This window comes from Taudactylus pleione, unplaced genomic scaffold (assembly GCF_031769625.1).
Source record: "Taudactylus pleione unplaced genomic scaffold, aTauple2 ptg001032l, whole genome shotgun sequence".
In the NCBI taxonomy this organism is placed as follows: Eukaryota; Metazoa; Chordata; class Amphibia; order Anura; family Myobatrachidae; genus Taudactylus; species Taudactylus pleione.
In genome coordinates this window covers 13,792,303-13,812,035 of record NW_028285433.1, presented here as the reverse complement: position 1 = coordinate 13,812,035, position 19,733 = coordinate 13,792,303, and the positions used below count along the sequence as shown (strand labels likewise).

Sequence of the window (19,733 nt, the reverse complement as noted above, 5' to 3'; positions counted from 1 at the left end):
ACCACCGGCATTCCGAAGGCAAGCATCAGGGGTTGGGTTCAGGCACTTGGGGTGGGGGGTAAGTTAGTGTTAGGCACCAAAGAGGGATGGTAAGGGTTAGGGACCTTACCGTGTAGTGTTGGGATTCTGACTGTCGGGAGCCGCTGTCTGTATTCTGACCAGCAGCATCCTGACCGTCAGGGATCCCATACCCAACCCTTTAAGAAGGACCCTATTACATCTTCATTATACACATTTTTCTTTTCTCAACCATTGTACCATGAAACGTACTTCTCAGAAGTGGAGCACGTATTAGTATGCCCTCCCTTCCAAGTCTGCTTACCGGCACGGATCTCAAACAGTAGGGAACAAGGTAACAGCAACATAAAAAACAAAAAATCATTTTAATTAAACAGCAAAGAAAACATATGAACAATGTTATGCTTAATTATTTTCAAAGAACTTATGAATCTAGCTCTGTGCTTATTTGTAAACATTAAAGCTATGGATGCTACAGAAATAAATTTTAGATATATATATCTAAAAAAAAAAAAACCTCCAAAAGTAAAGAAAGATTTAAAAAAAAAAAAAAAAGATTAAAAAAAAATAATTACGTGCTTAAATGTAAATTATGCTATCTACTATAGTGCAACCATAACCATTCTGTCTGGGATGATCTTATTCATTAAAATGTGTGCATTTTTTTGTGTCTGCTGGGTGGTGCCTCTTGCAAACTTTTTGGTGTAGGTTCCTGCCCAACCGCAACACAGGGACCACCATGCTTTCCTCTCTCATCCTCTGACTTAGAGGACTTGGGAGAAAAAAGAAAAGAAGAAGAAGAAGAAGAAGTGTTCACACATATGTAGTACTAATTAAATGATTTGTGTGTAATGACACTTGTTTAAAAGTGGTGCAGCACCACAGTGGCTGTACAAAGCTCAACACCCATATAAGTCTAACAAGGTAAATGTACAGCTCTGCATTTCTCCCTGTGCACGTAAACAATTATATAGCCAGTAGGATCTAATCTTAACCAACCGCAGATTCACATTTATTAGTCATGGCATTTCCATCAGATCACAGATCAGAGATTGCCAGATTTGAAGGAGTCACATACTTTAACCTTTACTCAGTCTACACTCTGCTATACAGCAGATAAACATATTTGAGATAATGGCGAGTAATAAATACATATAGCCACTTCCCAGCATACTTGCAGAAAACATGTAGTGAAATTAAAGAAAATTAGTCTTAACAGATTTTTTTTTTTTTTTTTCTGAGAAGTTGAGGCATCCTAGAAAGCAAAGAAAGTCCGTCATTCGCTCTGATCGACTTCCAAAGAATGGATCATTGCTCCTTTGAATGCTAGATGGAAACCATAAAAAAATACATTAGAAATCTGCAAAATAGTTAAAAAAACAAACAAAACACAACATGCACATTGTATTTTGAAAGGGTACAAAGAAGGAAACAGAAGGGAGCGCATGTATAGTATGAAACAGTCATACTGCAAGACTGACCACTGAAAATAGGCCAGGTTTTAGGAAACTGCCTGTGTCATCCTGCAGAGTTTAGCAATTCAAATAAAGCCTCTGGGTATAAGAAAGCGTCCTCTCACATAATTGGGCTATATATTTTTCAAAAGTAATTTGATAATTCACTCAGTTGTGAATTAGAACTGTCAGGCAGATTCCTCATACACAAAAACATATTCCAGAGGCAGTTCTACTGTATGTTGGATATAAAACTAACAGATTACAATACGGTATAGACACAATGCTCATGTACAACTATTAAGCTGGGTACACACCTAAAAGATATATCTGCAGATCGACTGATCTGCAGATGTTGGTTGTTCATACACACTGAACCACCATCTGGGTCACAGTGGTCGTGTGAACCACCATCTGGCTGTGGGTTGTGTCGCCCCACCCTCCCCGCAGCCTCTGCTGCAAGTGTACTGGCGGTTAGCCGACAGTCCTTAAGGTGCGTATCCACTTAGCGTTTAAACAGGCCGATTGAACGATAACAGTTATCGTTCAATAGCTTGTTAATCGTTCATTTTCGACCAGCGATGCGCGTGCTGGTCGTTTTTGACATCCATCATCGCCCGAACATGCTGGTCAACTTGATGAAATCCGGGTTGCCCATGTTCGGGGTTGATTGATGTGCTTACACTAAATGACTGAACGTTCAGTGTAGGCACATAAGACTGTGAAACGAATGCACGATGTCATAATAGTGCACTTGTTTCATTTCTATGTCTGCAAGTGGATACGCACGTTTACACACAGCACGATGGACAGATATCTGCGGCTATATCTGCCATTGGCTGTGCAGCACAACTGACATGATATGTCTGACTGTATTCGTACACAGACATAGCTGGTACACCCTGACTGAAGGGCACACGATTTATTGGCTGATCAAATGATCGGCCAATATATCTGCCAGTGCGTACCCAGCTATAGAAAGAAAAACCAATGCAGATTGCTACATTTTGTATAACTAGAATGAACAGAAGTAACTACTTTGTACACTAGGCTTTATTTTTATGGATAGATCGATCTCTTTAGAAAGGGAAACCAGAGCCTCCATCAGTAAATGCTCCCAGCTAAATGCAATGAAAAATCCACTTTCCCTAAAAGGTAGAAATATGTGGCTAACTGCTTTTCACTTTAAAATGATGGACTACAGCTGACATCCATGTTATCTAAAGGTCATAAAACTTACCTATTCTGTCCTTTTAGGTTCCAAAGGAAGATAAAGTTATAGGAATCTGTGGGAGGTTCAGTTAGCCCTGTAAAGTTATCAAGGGTGAAAAAGGGTGAGCCTCAAGCTTTATCACCAGAGGCTATACAATTAGAAACCCTTTTTCACCCGAGACCCTTTTTTACACTTGCTAAAAATGGGCATCAAATGCGTTAACTATGCGGTTATCGGGTGAAAAACCCAGTGATCAGGGATTTCTTTTCAGGTCTCATGAGACCTGACACAAAATCCCCGTTAAATGGGGCTAACTGAATATCCCCGGGGGATCATCAATTATGAGAAATTAAGTAAAGTTTGGGTATCAGGGGGAAAGGATTACAGTTACCTGGGAAAATATGAGAGACAAGGGAGCCTATCAGCACAATTTGCCGTATCTGCAAGACAAATCGGCTAGTGTGAACGCACCATTGCGCGCACCCACGGGTCGAATGCGACGTTTTCCGGTCAGCCATGCTGCACGGCCAACCTGAAGATATCGCATACGATTAGGTGTCAATTGTGTAGCGTGTACGGCCAACCAGATGATATTTCGGTCCGATTTGGCCAATTTTGAGGTCATATGCTATAAATCATATACAATCAAACGATACAATATATCGTTCGGTCGTATGCGATACAGTGTGTACGCTCAATATCGTATGTTCTGGCCTCAAGGGAAATTGAATGCAAAATTGGTCCAATTACAAATCGTTCAGGTGTGTACCAAGCCTAAAGGTGCACCGCATAGGGCGACTGCTGTCACCGCCACTGGCAATCGTGCGGTCTCCGCAGACTGCATGATATGCCGGCTTCCCCCTCCTTCATCTGAATGGGATCGTACATCGCATCCCAGGTCAGATAGTTTTGCAGAAAGACCTGGGGATGCGATGTACGACCCCGCGGGAGCGCGCAGCACAATATCAGGTACGATATCGTGCCCATACACGGCACGATATAGTACCTACATCGTGCCGATCTGACGGATCGGCACGCATATCGTGCAGTGTATGGGGGCCTTTAGAATGGTGTAAAACAAGGTACTTAACCAATTTTCTTTTACATTCACCAAAGTAACTAATAGACCCAAGCTGCAAAAAAATAAAAATTAAAAAAAAAAAAAAGATGAATTTACATACAAAATAAGTTTCAAAAGTGTAAGTTTTAGCAGGCTATTTATTTTGGAATTCTTTGTACAAGGGACGGAATTTTGCATTACTTACATCCGCAGAGGTTGTGCAAAAATAAATTGGTTGCAAAATCTAAAATTTGCCGATAAAACAGATATATCACCTACTGAAATGAGCATTGGAATTTCAATCATGAGGTAGTAGCAGAATAATATTACTACAATTACTTTATTACAGTTAACTATAATGATAGCACAGCAATAAGGTTTTAAGTATTGCAAACTGAATGCAATGATTGGAAATACAGTCAAGAAACAAACAAAACCTGTTAGATATCTGGATAAAAGCAGCTATAACAATAGTTATGCAGTACAAAATATCCAATCTAGTCCAGAAAAATAGCCAACTTATTCGTGAATCCTAGAAAAGCATGGTGTGCTCATACAACCAGGACCATCAAAGGACATTTATCAGCTAGATAAGGGAGCTCAGCTTGGAACAGGCCAATTTCATGCTAGAGCCATAGTTAGTACATATATTACCCAGATCACAAAAGCTACAAGATTTAAGACTTTTTATTGTTAAACTATGTACTTTGCAAAGAAAGCACTTTGGTTATTTTTCATTTCTTTACTCCATTATTCAGCAAACAGTGGCTAAGATGGAATGTGGGGCAGAAATTATTTTAGTTTTCTTTCCGTAAGAGACAAAATTAGTTTTCAAATTAAAAAGTTAACAGTAGAAAGGCAACAGTGTGGTTACTGTCTACAACATATTCTTCATTTTTGATTGCCCAACATCTTCCCCTCATTTAATTTCTTTTAAAAACAGAAAAAGAAGTGCATCATTCCCCCGACTTCAAAAGGTTTAAAATCCCAGAGCAGCAAGCTATAACTGACATTTTAAGTTGTGTCTTGTGCAAGATGTGCCATTGTGTGTGAGGGAAGATACCATAGAGCACAGCGTATAGAAAATTGACCCTAGATATCAGGAAAACAAAAAAGAATTGGCAGGTTGTAACTTCTAAACCTAAGGCACCATGGTAGGAATTTGTAGGTGCGAATTGGGGTAGTTATTTAACAATGGTCTCTAAAATTATCCAGCTTTTGTAACATGTATTAACCCCATAAATATTGCACTCTCTGTGGCTTCAATACAGACCACATTAAAAACTGTACTCAGCCAGGCAATCTGGCCATGTATCTCAATAGTTACACAAGCATGTGTTAAATATTCTGGCACTGATCTGTGTTTTCAATGTAGATTATATTCCAGTGTGGTGAAAGCAATGCTTGGGTTGAAACCTTAGATATAAAATCAGATATATTTTTTAAGCCATAATGAAATGGGCAGCACCAAACTGAGCTCCCTAGATCTTGAATTTTGGTACATACAGAGGTGCTGGGAAGGGCCTGCTGGCCCCCCTCACGAGCCAGGAGAGATCTGCTGCTGGTTAGAGTCTGCAAGACTGTGGCATTAGGGAGAAAGGGAAAAAATTGAAAGAAATTGATAGACAAAAAAAAAAAAAAAAAAACACACACCACAACATGTGTGGGGCCGTGTAAGTATCAGGTGAGGAAATTCTGGCAACATGGAAACAACATAACATACCATGCCTGGCGACATTTTCTGCTGTGTTCAAAGCCTGACCTCCTAGATCATTCACTACACTGTCGACAGCTTGATGGTGCTTTAGGAAGAATGGACGGATGAAGCGGCTGTAAATAATGTGGGACCCATTCCATGAAAAAGGAGCCATACACCAGAGCAGGAAAGCACACTGCAAAAAAAGCAAGGAGAGGTACTCATTAAAAACACAAAGAAAAATAATGGAGTACTTGCTAATCATGAAAAAGGAGATGAAGAAAGGATAAGCAATGGCACTATAGAATGAGCTTATCTGACAAGTATACTGCACAGAACAATAAAGCTGGATAGACACTGACATATATTGGCTGATCAATTGATCGGCCAATATATCTGCTGCCAGTCAGCCAGTGTGTACCCACTATATATATGTCTGAACGACGTCGTTCAGACATATCGCATTGGCTGCAGACATATCGCATTGGCTGTGCTGCACAGCCGATGGACAGCTATGTCTGCTGACATATGTCCATCGAAAAGTGTGGACGGGCGGACCGCCCATACATATACAGCGGCAGCCACTGGGAGGGGGAGGACCCACCCCCCCGCCCGATGGGACCCACCTACACACTGAACACAGATGATGGTTGTTCAGTGTGTACAAACAACCATCATCTGCATATATATCTGTGGATCACTCGACCTGTAGATATAGCTGTTAAGTGTGTACCCAGCATAACACACAAAACCAGAAAAAAAAAAACCTATTACAAGAGGAATCATTCTGCATGCATTCCCTGCCAGCAAACTGCTTGTGAACAATCCAGGAAATACTGCTCACACAGATTAGCCCTTATAAGAACCATTCCTGGCAGTTCTCACCTGTATGTGACTAAAATGGAGAAAAGAAAAGAGAAAAAAAAAAAAAAGTAATGTAGACAAGCCACCCATGTAGTTATTCAATGGGTTTTTTGTCTGTGGCATGTAACCGCACACAAAGGAGCAACTAAAAACAATCTCAAGCTATTCATTCAAGTATAGGATATGGGGTGTACATTATATGTGAAAACTGGATCGGCTGCACTTCCTGTAGTACATGAAGTTTATACCCGAATCTACTTGCCTCTGATAGACTGGTAGTTGAGTACAGGTAACAAGAGGGTCCCAAAGGGAGGGGAGGGGGGGGGGGTGTAGGTGTGATCAGAGAGCCACATTTCTTAAGCTGATAACATACTATGCAGATCCATTGAATGAACAATCATTCCGACGCAGATCAAAACGACAGATCGTGCAGATCGCATAGTGTGTATGGACTATCTGCACGCTCGCATGCAATATCGTCCGGTCGCCTGTGCTGCATGGCCAACTAGATGACATCGCATGCGGCGTGGCTGCAGGTAAAGAAGGATGGAACGAGGGATCATTCAGTTGTTCATTACATCGCCCAATGGGTACCCATAGTACAATATTTCTGCCCAACAGGAAGTCTTATCTTCTGGGTACACATCAGCAAGCGTGTACCCAGCTTAAGATGGTAGATAATTCACAAGCAATTTGCCCATGCAACTTGCCTGTCAACATCCTGCAATGAAAAGGCACTAGGAGGCACCGATAATCATCTCACCTTTCCCAGATAATAAAAAGGAAACCAGAAGAGAAATATATCAGAAAAGAACTCCACCACACTGAACACTCCATAAACCACCCAGTACGTCAGCCATATTGTGTCATCTTTTTTATCTGGACTCTCGATGGCTTTAATTCTAAAGGAAGAAGACACAAATATCAGATAATATGTAAAGTGCTTTAAAACTCAAACATTACATGCATGTGGGGGAAAAAGTTAAACACAGAATATCAATCTTGACTCATTCAAAAGCAAAGATTATGATCCTCCTTCTTGCTGTTAAAATAAATCTCAATACTTACGATGTGTAGGCAGGATATGCAAAACCAATTAAATTGCAGACCAGAGAAGCCCCATAGCCAAACACCAAGTACAAGCCCAGAGAACATATGGAGCCTAGAGAGACAGAAAGATGATCTGAATATGAAGCACAATAGATTTAGCAAAACACTCTTTACTCAGATGTAGAAAGATAAGTACAGTGCATCCGGAAAGTATTCACAACGCTTCACTTTTTTTCACATTTTGTTATGTTACAGCCTTATTCCAAAATAGAATAAATTAAAATTATCCTCAAAATTCTACACACAATACCCCATAATGACAACATGTAAAAAGTTTGAGAGTTTTGCAAATTTAACAAATTAAATAAATAAAAAAACCCACTAAGAAATCACATGTACATAAGTATTCACGGCCTTTGCCATGAAGCTCAAAATTGAGCTCAGGTGCATCCCGTTTCCACTGATCATCCTTGAGATGTTCCTACGGCTTAATTGGAGTCTACCTGTGGTAAATGCAGTTGATTGGACATGATTTTGAAAGGCATACACCTGTCTATATAAGGTCCCACACTTGACAGTGCATGTCAGAGCACAAACCAGGCATGAAGTCCAAGGAATTGTCTGTAGACCTCCAAGACAGGATTGTCTCTAGGCACAAATCTGGGGAAGGGTACAGAAAAATATCTGCTATTTTGAAGGTCTCAATGAGCACAGTGGCCCCCATCATCTGTAAATGGAAGGACAAAAATTAATTTATTCCATTTTGAATAAGGCTGTAACATAACAAAATGTGGAAAAAGTGAAGCGTTGTGAATACTTTCCAGAAGCACTGTATGTGAAAATGAAATAACATATGCTAACATGAAATAAAGAATGTATTTACCAATTTGAAATTCTGTTTAAAGCTGAAACAGAAGTTTGTAAGTGAATGTTTTATAAACAGGATAGAGCTGTAGCGAATACAAGGTTATATAATCCTGTGTAATAAGACTGTAAGCACCACAGGTTCACCCGATTAGTGACACCAGACATCCAGCTCCCCCTCCCCCTGTGGATGTATGTGTGCATTGTGCAAGCGTTATCAGCAGTGATCATGGTTGTGAATGACATGTACTCAGGGCAGGGGTCAGCCCTATACCAGCACACACACACAGCACGGTGTAGTTACCTAACCGCCTGCCACCTACTTTATGCAGCCACCGGGGGTAACAAGCCCAAACTTAAAAAGTGCCTAGTACGAATGTATCCTGCACACACACTGCTTATTATGGCGTACACGGAGGGTGGGAATCAGGGGGGACACTTGGTACGGGGCACTAGGGCTGCTCATAGCGGCTGTTATCCCCCCCCCCAACATAATGTAACACCGGCCGCTCACCGGTCGCCAGGTAATCCCTCTTGATACCGGTCTGTTCCTCAACGCTCCCCAGCAACCGAGACACAACGTTATCCCCGTTCAGGTAATTACGGAAGCGCTCCAGGAGAGACGGCATGATGGCGGCGGTGACGGCCGGGCTGCCCCACACACGGCGATAACTGCGGCTCAGAGACAGAAAGAAGAAATCCGCTTTTCTCCTGGCCAGCGATGCCTAGCCCCAGGCTGCCTACGTCACATCGCGGCCGCCAATCACTGAGGAGGGGTGTGTCCTGCTCTTCATACAGGTGCGGGGGGCAAAGGTGTGCAATGCATTATATTACACCTCCCTTCTTCTCATCTGTATTACTGCAACTACACACTGAGGTGCCCTGTGGCATCTCCTGGCCTCCCCTATTGTCTTCCCTGGTCCTTCTAGTTACTACTCTGTATTTATACACTGATCTCCGTGAGCGGTAATGATAGTACATAGTGTAGCGCTGCATGAGTAGAGTGGCGCTGTTACAGCGCTACACTTGGCTCCTCCCCCCTCCGCCTGTGCCTGAGCTGCGGCCGCGTGGAATCCCGCCCATAATCCCCCACGTGCGCCCTGCCCTCTCCCTCCGCGCTGTTGCTATAGTGACGGCGGTGTTGGGCAGCTGGAGGAGGCGGTGGTGGGGCAAATGATGGGAGCTGGAGCGGCCCTGTGCCTGCTCAGCCTACGCTGTGCCCTGGCATTCCGGGTGTACACCAACAGCTGGGCCGTGCAGGTGCTCGGGGGCCCGGAGGAGGCGGGGAAGATAGCCAGGAAGTTAGGCTGTGCCAGCATGGGACAGGTGATCACCCTGCCCCGGGCCCGGAGCACACCGCCCGTTTGTGAACGCATTAATATATACAGATATACTGGCGGGCGATATTTAAAAAATATATAGATATTTCACTCCCTTGTAAATGGCAGCCCTGCTGGACACTGCATTCGGCAACTCAACTAAGTTTTAACAGCAGTCAGATGTTTCAAAGACCTGTATAAAAATTGTCACCAACACATAGGCCCAGGTTTTTAATTCAGAGCACTGTCCTCTCTTTTTTTTACGTTTACTAGCAAAAGTGACCTCTTCATAGCATAGTGTGAAATTATTTAAAGTGTCAAAAACGTCTGAGTGTATAAGTATGTTACGTGAAATTACATCAGTGTTGGACCCAAGTGGGAGCTTGGCCCTGGGGAGGAGAAGGAGGCTACGGTCACCCCTAGGAAAAAGTGTGTGATGTGTGTGTGTATGTGATGTGTGTGTGTGTGTGACGTGCACTATTTATTTATTTTTAAATGTATTAAATTGCCAGCAAGAGTTACGGATTTTATATATTTGTTCCTTGTCAGTTATCTTATATTACAATTGCTCTTACTCCGTTTTTAAATCTCATCTGTTATTATTCTTTTGGCTCTACAACATATAGCTGAACTGCTACTTAATAGTTAAATATTACTAACCTACAGTATTTCTTCCCCTCACTGTGTACTTGTGTCTCTAGGAGCTGTGCCATGTACTTTATATCCCAAGTATCTTCTGTTTATGTATAGATATTTCAAATCTCTTATATTTGCCATTTGAAAATTACTTTTTTATCTCTTGAGGTGCATACGCACACAATGATCTTTTGAACGATTATCGTTAAACGATATCGTTTAAAAAATCGTTCACTTTCTGAGTCAAACGATGAACGATAATCGTTCATGCGCGTTCACGTTTGTAGTTCAGTCAGACTTGTCAACTCAACGATTTTCAGTAAGGGAATATGCAAAAATCTTTTGTAGATCAAAAAAATCGTTCATTACACTTTAAAAAATCTGACAGATAATGGAGCGTACACACGGTCAGATTTGTCAGACTTGTCAGATTTGTCAGATGAACGATTAAACGATCTGAACGATTTGAACGATTTTAACAAAGTTTTGAACGATTTGTACGATTTGAACGATTGAACGATTTTTGACTGCATTAAAATGAATGGAATCGTCCAAGTCTGACTGCAAACCCATCAGATGTCAGAAATCGTTATCTGACCATCGGGAACGCGCATCGTTGATCGTCCATCGTTCAGGCATGTCAGATATGAACTATTTTCCTTCAGATATGAACGACTGAACGATTTTTAAATCGTTATCGTTCATATCTGAAGGAAAAATCTGATCGTGTGTATGCACCATTATCTGACAGAAAATCGTTCATAAAATCGTTGGTAACAAAATCGTTGTGTGTGTATGCAGCTATAGTTTTGAGATGTCATACACCTATGATTATTATTTCATATGGAACTGGTGGAATTCAAAAGCTCACACACAACGATTTAGTTAATGAACGATTTTAGTAAACGGTTTTCTCCCTTGAAAAAATGAACTAAAATCGTTTACTAAAGTTGTTCATTTACTATGTTCATTTAACGATTTTTTAGAACTACAAACGATTTTTGCATATTCCCTTACTGAAAATCGTTGAGTTGACAAGTCTGACTGAACTACAAACGTGAACGCGCATGAACGAAAATCGGTCATCGTTTGACTCAGAAAGTGAACGATTTTTACAAACGATTATCGTTAAAAAAATCGTGTGTGTATATGCACCTTAATACTGCTGTTTCCACCCAAATCTGTATATGGCAGTCTGTGAGAGCTTGTCATTTGTTTGCTTTGTTTGAAAGCTCTACCCTTTCATTCTTGTCATAGCAATGCTTCCCATATGCCATCAGTTACAGTATATGTAAGAGTCTGCTTTTGTGAGTGAGGAATAGATTTGTTGTAAGTATACAAGTGTTGTGTAGTTCATGCCCTGTGTCAAGTGTCAACCCTTGTTTAAGATTTTATTGTCTATATCAGTTATGACAATGATTTCTTAGATTAAACTAAATTCTAATATATTTTGTATTATAATTAACCATTTTTGCTAATATCCAAAATTGCAATTGTATACCTTACAAGAAGATATCTAATGCTGCGTACACACGGTGCGATTAAACAGGACGATATGAACAATATCGTTATTGTTCATAGTGTTCCCTCTAGCTCCGGCGGGAGGCAGGGCGCCGGAGCTAGAGAGGGCATGTCCGTTCGTGCGCCCGAGAAGGGGGCGTGGTCATCGAGAAGGGGCCTTGCCAATGAGACGCGTCCCCTTTTCGTCACTCTTGGGGGCATGCCCGGCACTTACAGACATGCCGGGCAGCCCCCAAGCCCTGCTGACAGGGAGAATAGATGCCGGGCGCATGCGCCCGGCGTCTATTCTCCGGTCGGTGACCGGGACACTGCGACCCGCGGGTGAAGACGGTTCCCGCAGGCTGTTAGGGCAGGGCGCTTTTTGCCCTCCTTCTGGAGGGCAGGGCGCTTTTTGCCTTCCAGAAAGAGGGCAGGGCGCCGCGCCCCGCTAAAACAGCCTAGCGGGAACGCTATGTTCATATCGTCCTGTTTCTGGTCCTCTCAAACGACCAAATGATGGTTGATGCACGGGCACGAATGGTCGATATTGATATCGCCCATCGCCCGTGCATGCAGGAGTACATGGTCGATATCGACCATGTTAGCCTGTTTACTATTGGGACCCGCGATCGTTCATTGCAGGTCGTTATAGTTGTTCGATCCAGCATATGCAGGATGATCAAACAACGATCGTCTGACCGTGTGTACGGAGCATAAAAATAACATATTATTTTAAATGCAAGCAACCATGTTTTAAGCTCCAGTCCCCTTTATAATGAAGAAGCAAATCACCAATACATGTAACATACTCACAATAAATACTATTTCCACATAATATCACTTTACACAATTTAAAAAATTATAATCTTTGACTTTGTAAGCTGCTGGTTATAGTGGGGAATTATTATTATTTGGCCTGGGAAACAAGTTGAGATCTTAGTAATGAGATCGTAAACCAACTTCTATAAGAGGTTACCAAATGGGGTGGTAAGTTTGGGGACATTTCTTGTTTTTCTATGAAAGTGCTGGTCAAATATTGATAAAATCCAAGGTCATCCATGATGTTTTTTCTTTCTGTACAGGTAATAGTTGGCAGCAATTTTTATCATATTCAGCACCGCGGAGTACAAAGAAAATCATTTAATCCTCATAGGAGCTGGCATATAAGATTGCAAAAGGATCCTCGGGTAATTTGTAAAAGTGTGCATCATCATCATGTTATACTTGTGATATGACTCTATGACCTATAGCTGTGCTCATGTTTCTCCTAGTTGTGGGTAATATTGCTTGTTCTGTATAAGAGCCATACCAGTGTAAAGCATCATCTGGTTAGTTCTGTCCTATTTGGCCTTTCCTAGCCATAGTAGTTTTTTAAGAGACAATGTAATCCTATCATTGGGGCAATATTCAAATGTTAGTGGATGCGGTGCCAGGCACCCGACGGAGCAATTCAACTGTTGCTCCGTTCAGATGCAATAGATGCTGGTGCCGGCATTTCTGCTTGCTGCCTCCTGAGAAGGCCAAAGTAAATCAGAAAAGTGTGATAAATCCTGGACTTGGGTGCCTAAACTGCTGTTTGGCACCCTAACCAGGACTTTAAACGGGTTTAGCAGTTTTATGCAGCTAAACCCGGTCAAATTAGGCGTGCAAGCACAATAAATAATGGACGCCCAAAAACAATTGAATTGCAACATTGGGCACTCATTAATTAGAGCGCCTTAAAAAACAATTGTATCGCGCCCAAATATGTGTAATGGCATCTTTGTTGCTCCCCGATTTATGCCATGTGAATTGTACACCATTCTGTTTCTTCTGAGAAGCAAAAACCTTCATCTTTCAGTAGTAATTAGTCTATAAACTGTATATGTTTTGTAGGCTACTTTTTTATAATAGTAAGTTGCACAGCAATATGAAGTATTAGCCTTTATTTATTAGCCATTTAAAAAACAATTTGGGCAGAATAAAGATTGAATGGATACACATAGAGACCAAATCGCAGGTTATACAGGCAAGATCTGTACAATTACATAAAAGTTACATTTAAGCAGAATAAAATGAATGGGTGCAATTTCGACCAAATCCCAAATAATATTTCTTGACATAGGGGGCGATTCAAATCAACGCGAATTGAATAGCGCCAGGAGCGAGCTCCCGGAGCTATTCAATTCAGTGTGCTGTGTGGTCGGAGAATGACAGTTATCGCGCCTTAACAAGGGTGTTAAGGCGCTGTAACCGGCATTCTCTGACCAAAGTTCCGGGCGCGCGGCTGTTAGCGCCGCGCTATGTAGAAAAACAGCCGCGCACCCGGCACTTTGGTCGGATTTCTCTTCGCATCCCCAGGGGGGGTGAGAGAAGAAATCTTTAGCACGCACAAACAGCGCGGTGTGTTGAATTGAATTCCCCCCATAGAGTCCCAGATAGAAGGTGCTTTGGTTGGGGGCTTAGTAGCAGTCTCCGGGAAGTAAGAAGCTAGGCTGCAAATCTGCGGACTGCCAGGCAAGGATCTTGGCATACCTCACTAAGGCCCCTTTACCAATGAAGCATAACCCCTTTAGTGCTCGCTAAAGAGGTTATGGCCTCGTTTCTGCCTTTAACAAACAGCGGTAATCTAAGATCACCGCTGTTTGTCACAGCATCGCTCTCGCCATCTTTCAGCAAAACCTTCCAGGCACTGCCAGGTCCCCGTGTCATGTAAATACCAGTGAATTTTTCGTAAGTATAACAGTGATACTAAATGAAAAATTCCGCTGGTATTTGCCTTCGTTGGTAAATGGGGGCCTATATGACTTGTTTATGGTAGTAGAAACTGAAGCCTTCCTACATCAAAATTTCATAACTGTAATAGAAAACCTGTCCTATTCAGAATTGCTAATACTGATCGTGTTCACTTTAGGATTTTTTTGGGCAGGGTGCTGATCAGTGAGGATGGCACATTTTAAAGGGCAAAATTTTGGATGCAACGCATCTCTAAAGCTGAAGTATACAGTTATCATAATACTTTGATATAAACAATGTAACGTTATATATACTGTAATATAATGCCCCCAATTCATATAACACACTAGTGCCCACAATTCACGATATACCAAACAGTAATGCCTTCAGTTCATATTATGCCACATAGTAGTGTCCACAATTATTATTATTATTATGCCACACAGTAGTGCACCCAGTTCATAATGTGCCATATAAAATGGTTTCAGATATAATTTCATGAGAAGTTCCCTTTTACCTCACCTGATAAAATAATTTTTTTATTTATTTTTTGAACTTGTCATGTTGGGCACATTATAAAGAAATGCTTAGACTGTACTTGGGTCACAAGAAAATTATGCTAGAAAATGTATCAGTACTGAATACTAATATATATGACATGTACTAAAACCCATGTTCTTTGTTACGTTATAAAGCATATAATTTCATGGCTCTGCACGTGTTTAAACAGATGATGCATCAACTCCCTATGTTATGCAATACTATACAGAAAAGCAAGCTTTGTGAGTCTCGACGAGCTCAGGGTGGCTCATCTCTCCTTTGCAGCGGCATACCCCATGAATGGCAGAGGGACACCTGTTGTCTCCCGACTTGGGTGGCTCTGGGGCGGCAGATCACCTTTGGCATGTGAGCTGAAGCTCAATGCTGTTGTGTGACTGGAAAGCGCCTCTTGGGGACTGAGTTATGGCCAGGCACCTGGCCTTTTGCTCAGTCCATCTCCACCCATCTCACAGTGTGTGGTGGCTCCTAGACTGTCACTGGTATCTGTGAGGCTGCGGTGGTGTGCTTCGGATGGTGCATGGAGCAATTCAGTAGTTAATTAAGGGGCAATGAGCAGATCAACAAAATGGCCTAGTGGGAACACTACACTGAAATGTTCAGTCTTTTGCCCATTGATAAATTGTTTATAGGAGTCATCCTAGATTCCAAGATCTTTCCTCTTCAAAAAAACAGAATCACCTTAAATATCACGTTGATACTTAATCCATTCCTGATCACTATGCAAGAGTTAATGACCGTGGCTATTCCAGCAGTGCCTTGGGCACAACATCAGTTAAAGCCTCTGCAAATCGAAAGTTTAAGAACCTTCAACAAAAACAGTCTCTAGACCAGACATTTTGCAAGGAAGAAACTGCTAGGGCTATTCTAGTGGCCCATTTGCTGGCATCAGAAGGGACTGGTACTCAGCCTTGAAAATATTTGAAGATTCCTGGCTACTGCCAGAAATAGCTGACTTATGCTTTCAGTGTCCCATATTAAACCCCAGGGATACAGAAACTATGTACCTGGATTCTGAATTGGAGCTACTTAGGAAACATGGACTTTCAGGCAAAATAATCAGACCTATAATACAGGGCAGCAGTTAACCAAAGGATCTATCTTAAGGTTATCCAGAATGCTCTGTGGTAAGCCAAGAGGTCAAGGGCCTGATTCAGAGGTGCACGTTAATGCAGCCGCAACTGTGTCTTTTGCCGGAGCATGATTGTGTCTTTATGCTATATAAAGACGCAATCACGCTGCCGCCAATGAACTTCGCACAGAGCTTATTAAGATGCACCATCTGTCATTGCACCAGCCCCATGGAGGTGCAGATTGTCCATCTGAATGTGGCTGCTGGTGTCAGTGCAACTGCAGCAAAAGACTTAGTCGCTGACAGGGACACATCCACGCGCACTTCTGGTTAGCCACCTCACTGTTACCACCCAGAAACACCCACTGAAATTGCCTCTGTTCATATTCATTCTGTAACTCCTGGCAGTAACCATCAGGACACATGCGCAGAGTGAAAACCTTCTATTGCTTGCAGCATCGTCACTGTGTCTGCCTCTGAATCAGGCCCAAACTAAGTGTTCCATAAATTCTGGACTACTTACAATCAGACTTAGAAATACGCTTGTCCATTAGAATTTTAAAAGTGCAGTTGGCAGCTTTAAGCGTATCCTATGACCCTTTGTGGTGGAATCCACACTGGTTAAAAGATATTAATTTTAAAATTCCCAGCAGAATGTAATCAAAAATCTTTTTAATCCTTTAACTAAAATCTTTTTCCCTTTCTTCATGTGGGATCTCTACAGCCTGCAAGCTTGTGCTTTCACCAGTTCTCCAAATTTTTCTTAATTCTTGTGCTATTCTGAGACATGGTGCATTCCATCCTTCAAAAAGTAATGTGTTGATTTCCTTCATCTTAAAAAGTGACTCTTTTATCTTCTTGCCAGAACCCACAGTTCAGCACTTCAGAGTTTATCTGCTATAATCGCTGAATTGTCCTGATTATTAAGTATATCGCAGGGGATATTGTAATTTTTAGTGAAAATATCCCTGCTATGTACAAAGGGGAACTCTCAGGTACAGTGTTGTCCCTGCAAGTTATATCCCAAGCATTTAGTAGAAGTCTTCTCCTGTGGAAGCTGACACAGCGCATGCGCACAGTGTCTGCGTTGAAAGATCTCTCTCCTGCTCCTGGAGCCTCCATAGGCTTATATCAGTTTACACCGTCTGATGATGGTGTAAATTACTGGGACCAAAAGCGAGTTTGGTGCATAGGGGTCAGATCGTAGACCCCATTGACAATGATGGGGACTGCGATATGACGTGCCAATTAGCACTTTTTCTGTGAAGACTAAAGGGCTCTCTGATAACTTCTATATTTCTAGCAAAAGTTGTAACAAACTTTCTTAGATTATGTTCTGTTCTCTGATGGCTCAAACAAGATTCTTGATTCTGATATAAATGAGTTGATAAATTACCTTTACCAATTCGCAAATGTCTTTCTGCCAAAGCAGTATCAGCTACCTGGTGTCAAGATGCGGCCTGGGATTGGCTGCTACTCACCTCTGCGCCGGTGTCCTTGGGCTTAGGTGTTCAGTTGCTGGGAGTGGAGATGAGTGATGAATGAGTATTCTCCCTGGGGTCTGCTAGGGCTTTTGTACGTGCGTCCTGGTTCCCAGGGTGCCTGCCATGGGCGCAGCCATGTTGGTTCATATCACCTGACTAGTCTCTCCCAATGGTAGTCTTGTGGTCTCTCAGCTGATCCTCTGATCCAATGAACAGCTACCTAAGGGTATTTAAGTCTGACTCCAGGAACAGGAAACTGCTGTTCAACTTCGCTGTTCCAGTGTCTGTGTTATTCACCAGTGTTTCTCTGCGTTATTTCCTCAGTGTGTTGCTTCAGCCTACTCACTGTTCTCCAGTATACTTGTATTGGCTTCCATGCTAAATCTGGAGCGTTTTACTTTAGCTCTCCCTCGGTACTCCAGTGTTTCATGTTCCTATTCCTGTGTTGTCTTTTAGTGTGCTACTTAGCTCTCTTTCAGCCTCTCTGTGTTACTGTGGTGTCAGGTTTCTTGCTAATTACTATTTAGCTTTCAGCTGGACCTCTAGCAATTCCAGTTAATCTCCTGTGTTCAAGTATTCAGTTCATCTCCTGTGTTCAAGTATTAGTTCATATGCTAATATTCATTCTAATATATTTCCGGTCTTCCTGCCACTCCCAGATACCTGTCCAGAGGGCCACAACCTGCTCACTTGGTGCAGCAAAACCCAAATCCCGATTGGAGGGGATCATCGGTGAAGACCATGAAGTGGGTTAAACTCCGTGCCTCTGGGCAGGTCTAGCCAAACCTGGGATTGGCCGCAATAAAGAGACCTAGTCTGTCACTTACCTAGTTGTTCCCTAGCCACCCTAACCCCCTGGCTCTTGTCCTCACCTGAAGAACTTCCATGTGGTTCGTGACACCTGGGCTGAGAAACTAATTTGCAGCACAGTGACCTGGGACACTTTTCATGCCTTCTGTTATTTTGAGATCATGCCTTTAAAGGTTACCCTCTGTGCATACCTTTTTAAAGTTGTGTCATGGCGTTGTAACAAAATTGCAATTACAACTCTTGCTATTCCTTTTTTTTCCCCATGAATTGTTAATGATGGTGCCAATATTTATCTTCTCATTATTTTCCTCTATCCATTATAGTAGTGCTGTGACACCTTGCGGGGCACTTGCAGGAGTGTCCACGGGTTAGTGTTCTAGTACCAAATACAATTATTAATAGTCTATGTGATAGGTAAACTCAGTGCTGGAGGCTGCAAATCATAAAATATGTGAACAAACAGAAGTGAAGCCCTGTGCACCACCACACACTGGAATTTATGGATGACATATAAGTACAGTTTACTTAATTTATTACATTTGCTGAATTTCTCAATAAGAACTAGTGCCATGATTCAAGGAAGCTTGGGAACAACTGCATTATAAGATATCTACATATTTATCTAAATATAAAATGGTGAAAATATTTGAGGCATTTAGAAATGACAAGGAGGTGCCAAGTAATGTAATCACCTCAAGTAGAGGTTAACTGATCTAATAGTATTCTATCTTGGATTCAACTGCTGGACCCAGAGAATTCATCTACCATGATGAAAGAAGACATCTTTGTTCTTCCTTTGGTGATCTCATCCTCTAATGGTAGAAACTGGCACCACAACTTCTGCAGATATGGGTAATAAGTGTCCTGGTTCAGTTTCCAGCAGCATCCATGATGCCAACGTGCACGCAGGTACTCCTAGCTGGCAGATAACCACAAGAGTGCCCATACAGCTTACAAGCGGAAACCTGCTCCAGAATTAGAAGGCAATGAAAGAAAGTTCAGTGAATATAAATGGTGTAGGACAGGCATGATAGCCATCCGCCGTCTGTCTTAAAATTTCTACAAAGACTCTTTTATGTCTTTACTTTCTACTGTCTCTCCTCATTCCAACCATATCACATCATCTGCACATAAATGGCTTCTTCAGTATTGGTGGCTAATGATGCTCTTGACTTTCATTGACACTCAAACTTCCTCCACTAGCTACAATTGTTATTCTACTACCTTGTGTATCTGTTGTTTCCCTCTCCTCTTAGATTGTAATTTCATTTGGCAGGGTCATCTTTATTTTCTGTTTCATATTAGTGTAGTCGTTTTAATTGTTTCACGAGGCCATGAATGTGCAGTCCTTTGTTATATTATAAAGACTCTTGCAGTACCCAAGCATGTCTGCCTGCATGGTGTTAAGATGAGTTTTTTT

The 19,733-nt window shown here is 41.9% G+C and overlaps 2 protein-coding genes across 4 annotated transcripts in view; one reads left to right on the top strand and one right to left on the bottom strand.

Moving 5' to 3' along the window:
* Positions 1 to 1,008: 1,008 nt before the first annotated feature.
* Positions 1,009 to 9,034, bottom strand: LOC148454110 (receptor expression-enhancing protein 6-like). 2 transcript variants are annotated; one of them, XM_088461308.1, is made up of 6 exons: positions 8,734 to 9,034; positions 7,374 to 7,467; positions 7,069 to 7,207; positions 5,469 to 5,637; positions 5,252 to 5,325; positions 1,009 to 1,344 (listed from the first exon to the last, which is right to left on the bottom strand). In XM_088461308.1, the coding sequence occupies exons 1-6, from the start codon at positions 8,846 to 8,848 to the stop codon at positions 1,327 to 1,329; spliced, it is 609 nt and encodes a 202-aa protein (XP_088317434.1). In that variant the 5' UTR covers positions 8,849 to 9,034; the 3' UTR covers positions 1,009 to 1,326. The 2 variants fall into 2 exon arrangements, with proteins under 2 accessions (XP_088317434.1, XP_088317435.1); XM_088461309.1 differs by lacking the exon at positions 5,252 to 5,325 and having other exon boundaries at positions 8,734 to 9,029.
* A 300-nt stretch (positions 9,035 to 9,334) lies between these two features.
* The window catches only part of LOC148454108 (proprotein convertase subtilisin/kexin type 4-like), a 109,444-nt gene continuing 99,045 nt past the window's right edge, over positions 9,335 to 19,733 (top strand). Inside the window, exons 1-2 of one of the 2 annotated variants that reach the window (XM_088461307.1) lie at positions 9,335 to 9,545; positions 12,757 to 12,861. In XM_088461307.1, the coding sequence (XP_088317433.1) occupies positions 9,393 to 9,545; positions 12,757 to 12,861 (258 nt within the window). In that variant the 5' untranslated portion in view covers positions 9,335 to 9,392. The remainder of the gene's footprint in view (positions 9,546 to 12,756; positions 12,862 to 19,733) is intronic. The other variant, XM_088461306.1, reaches the window with a different exon arrangement.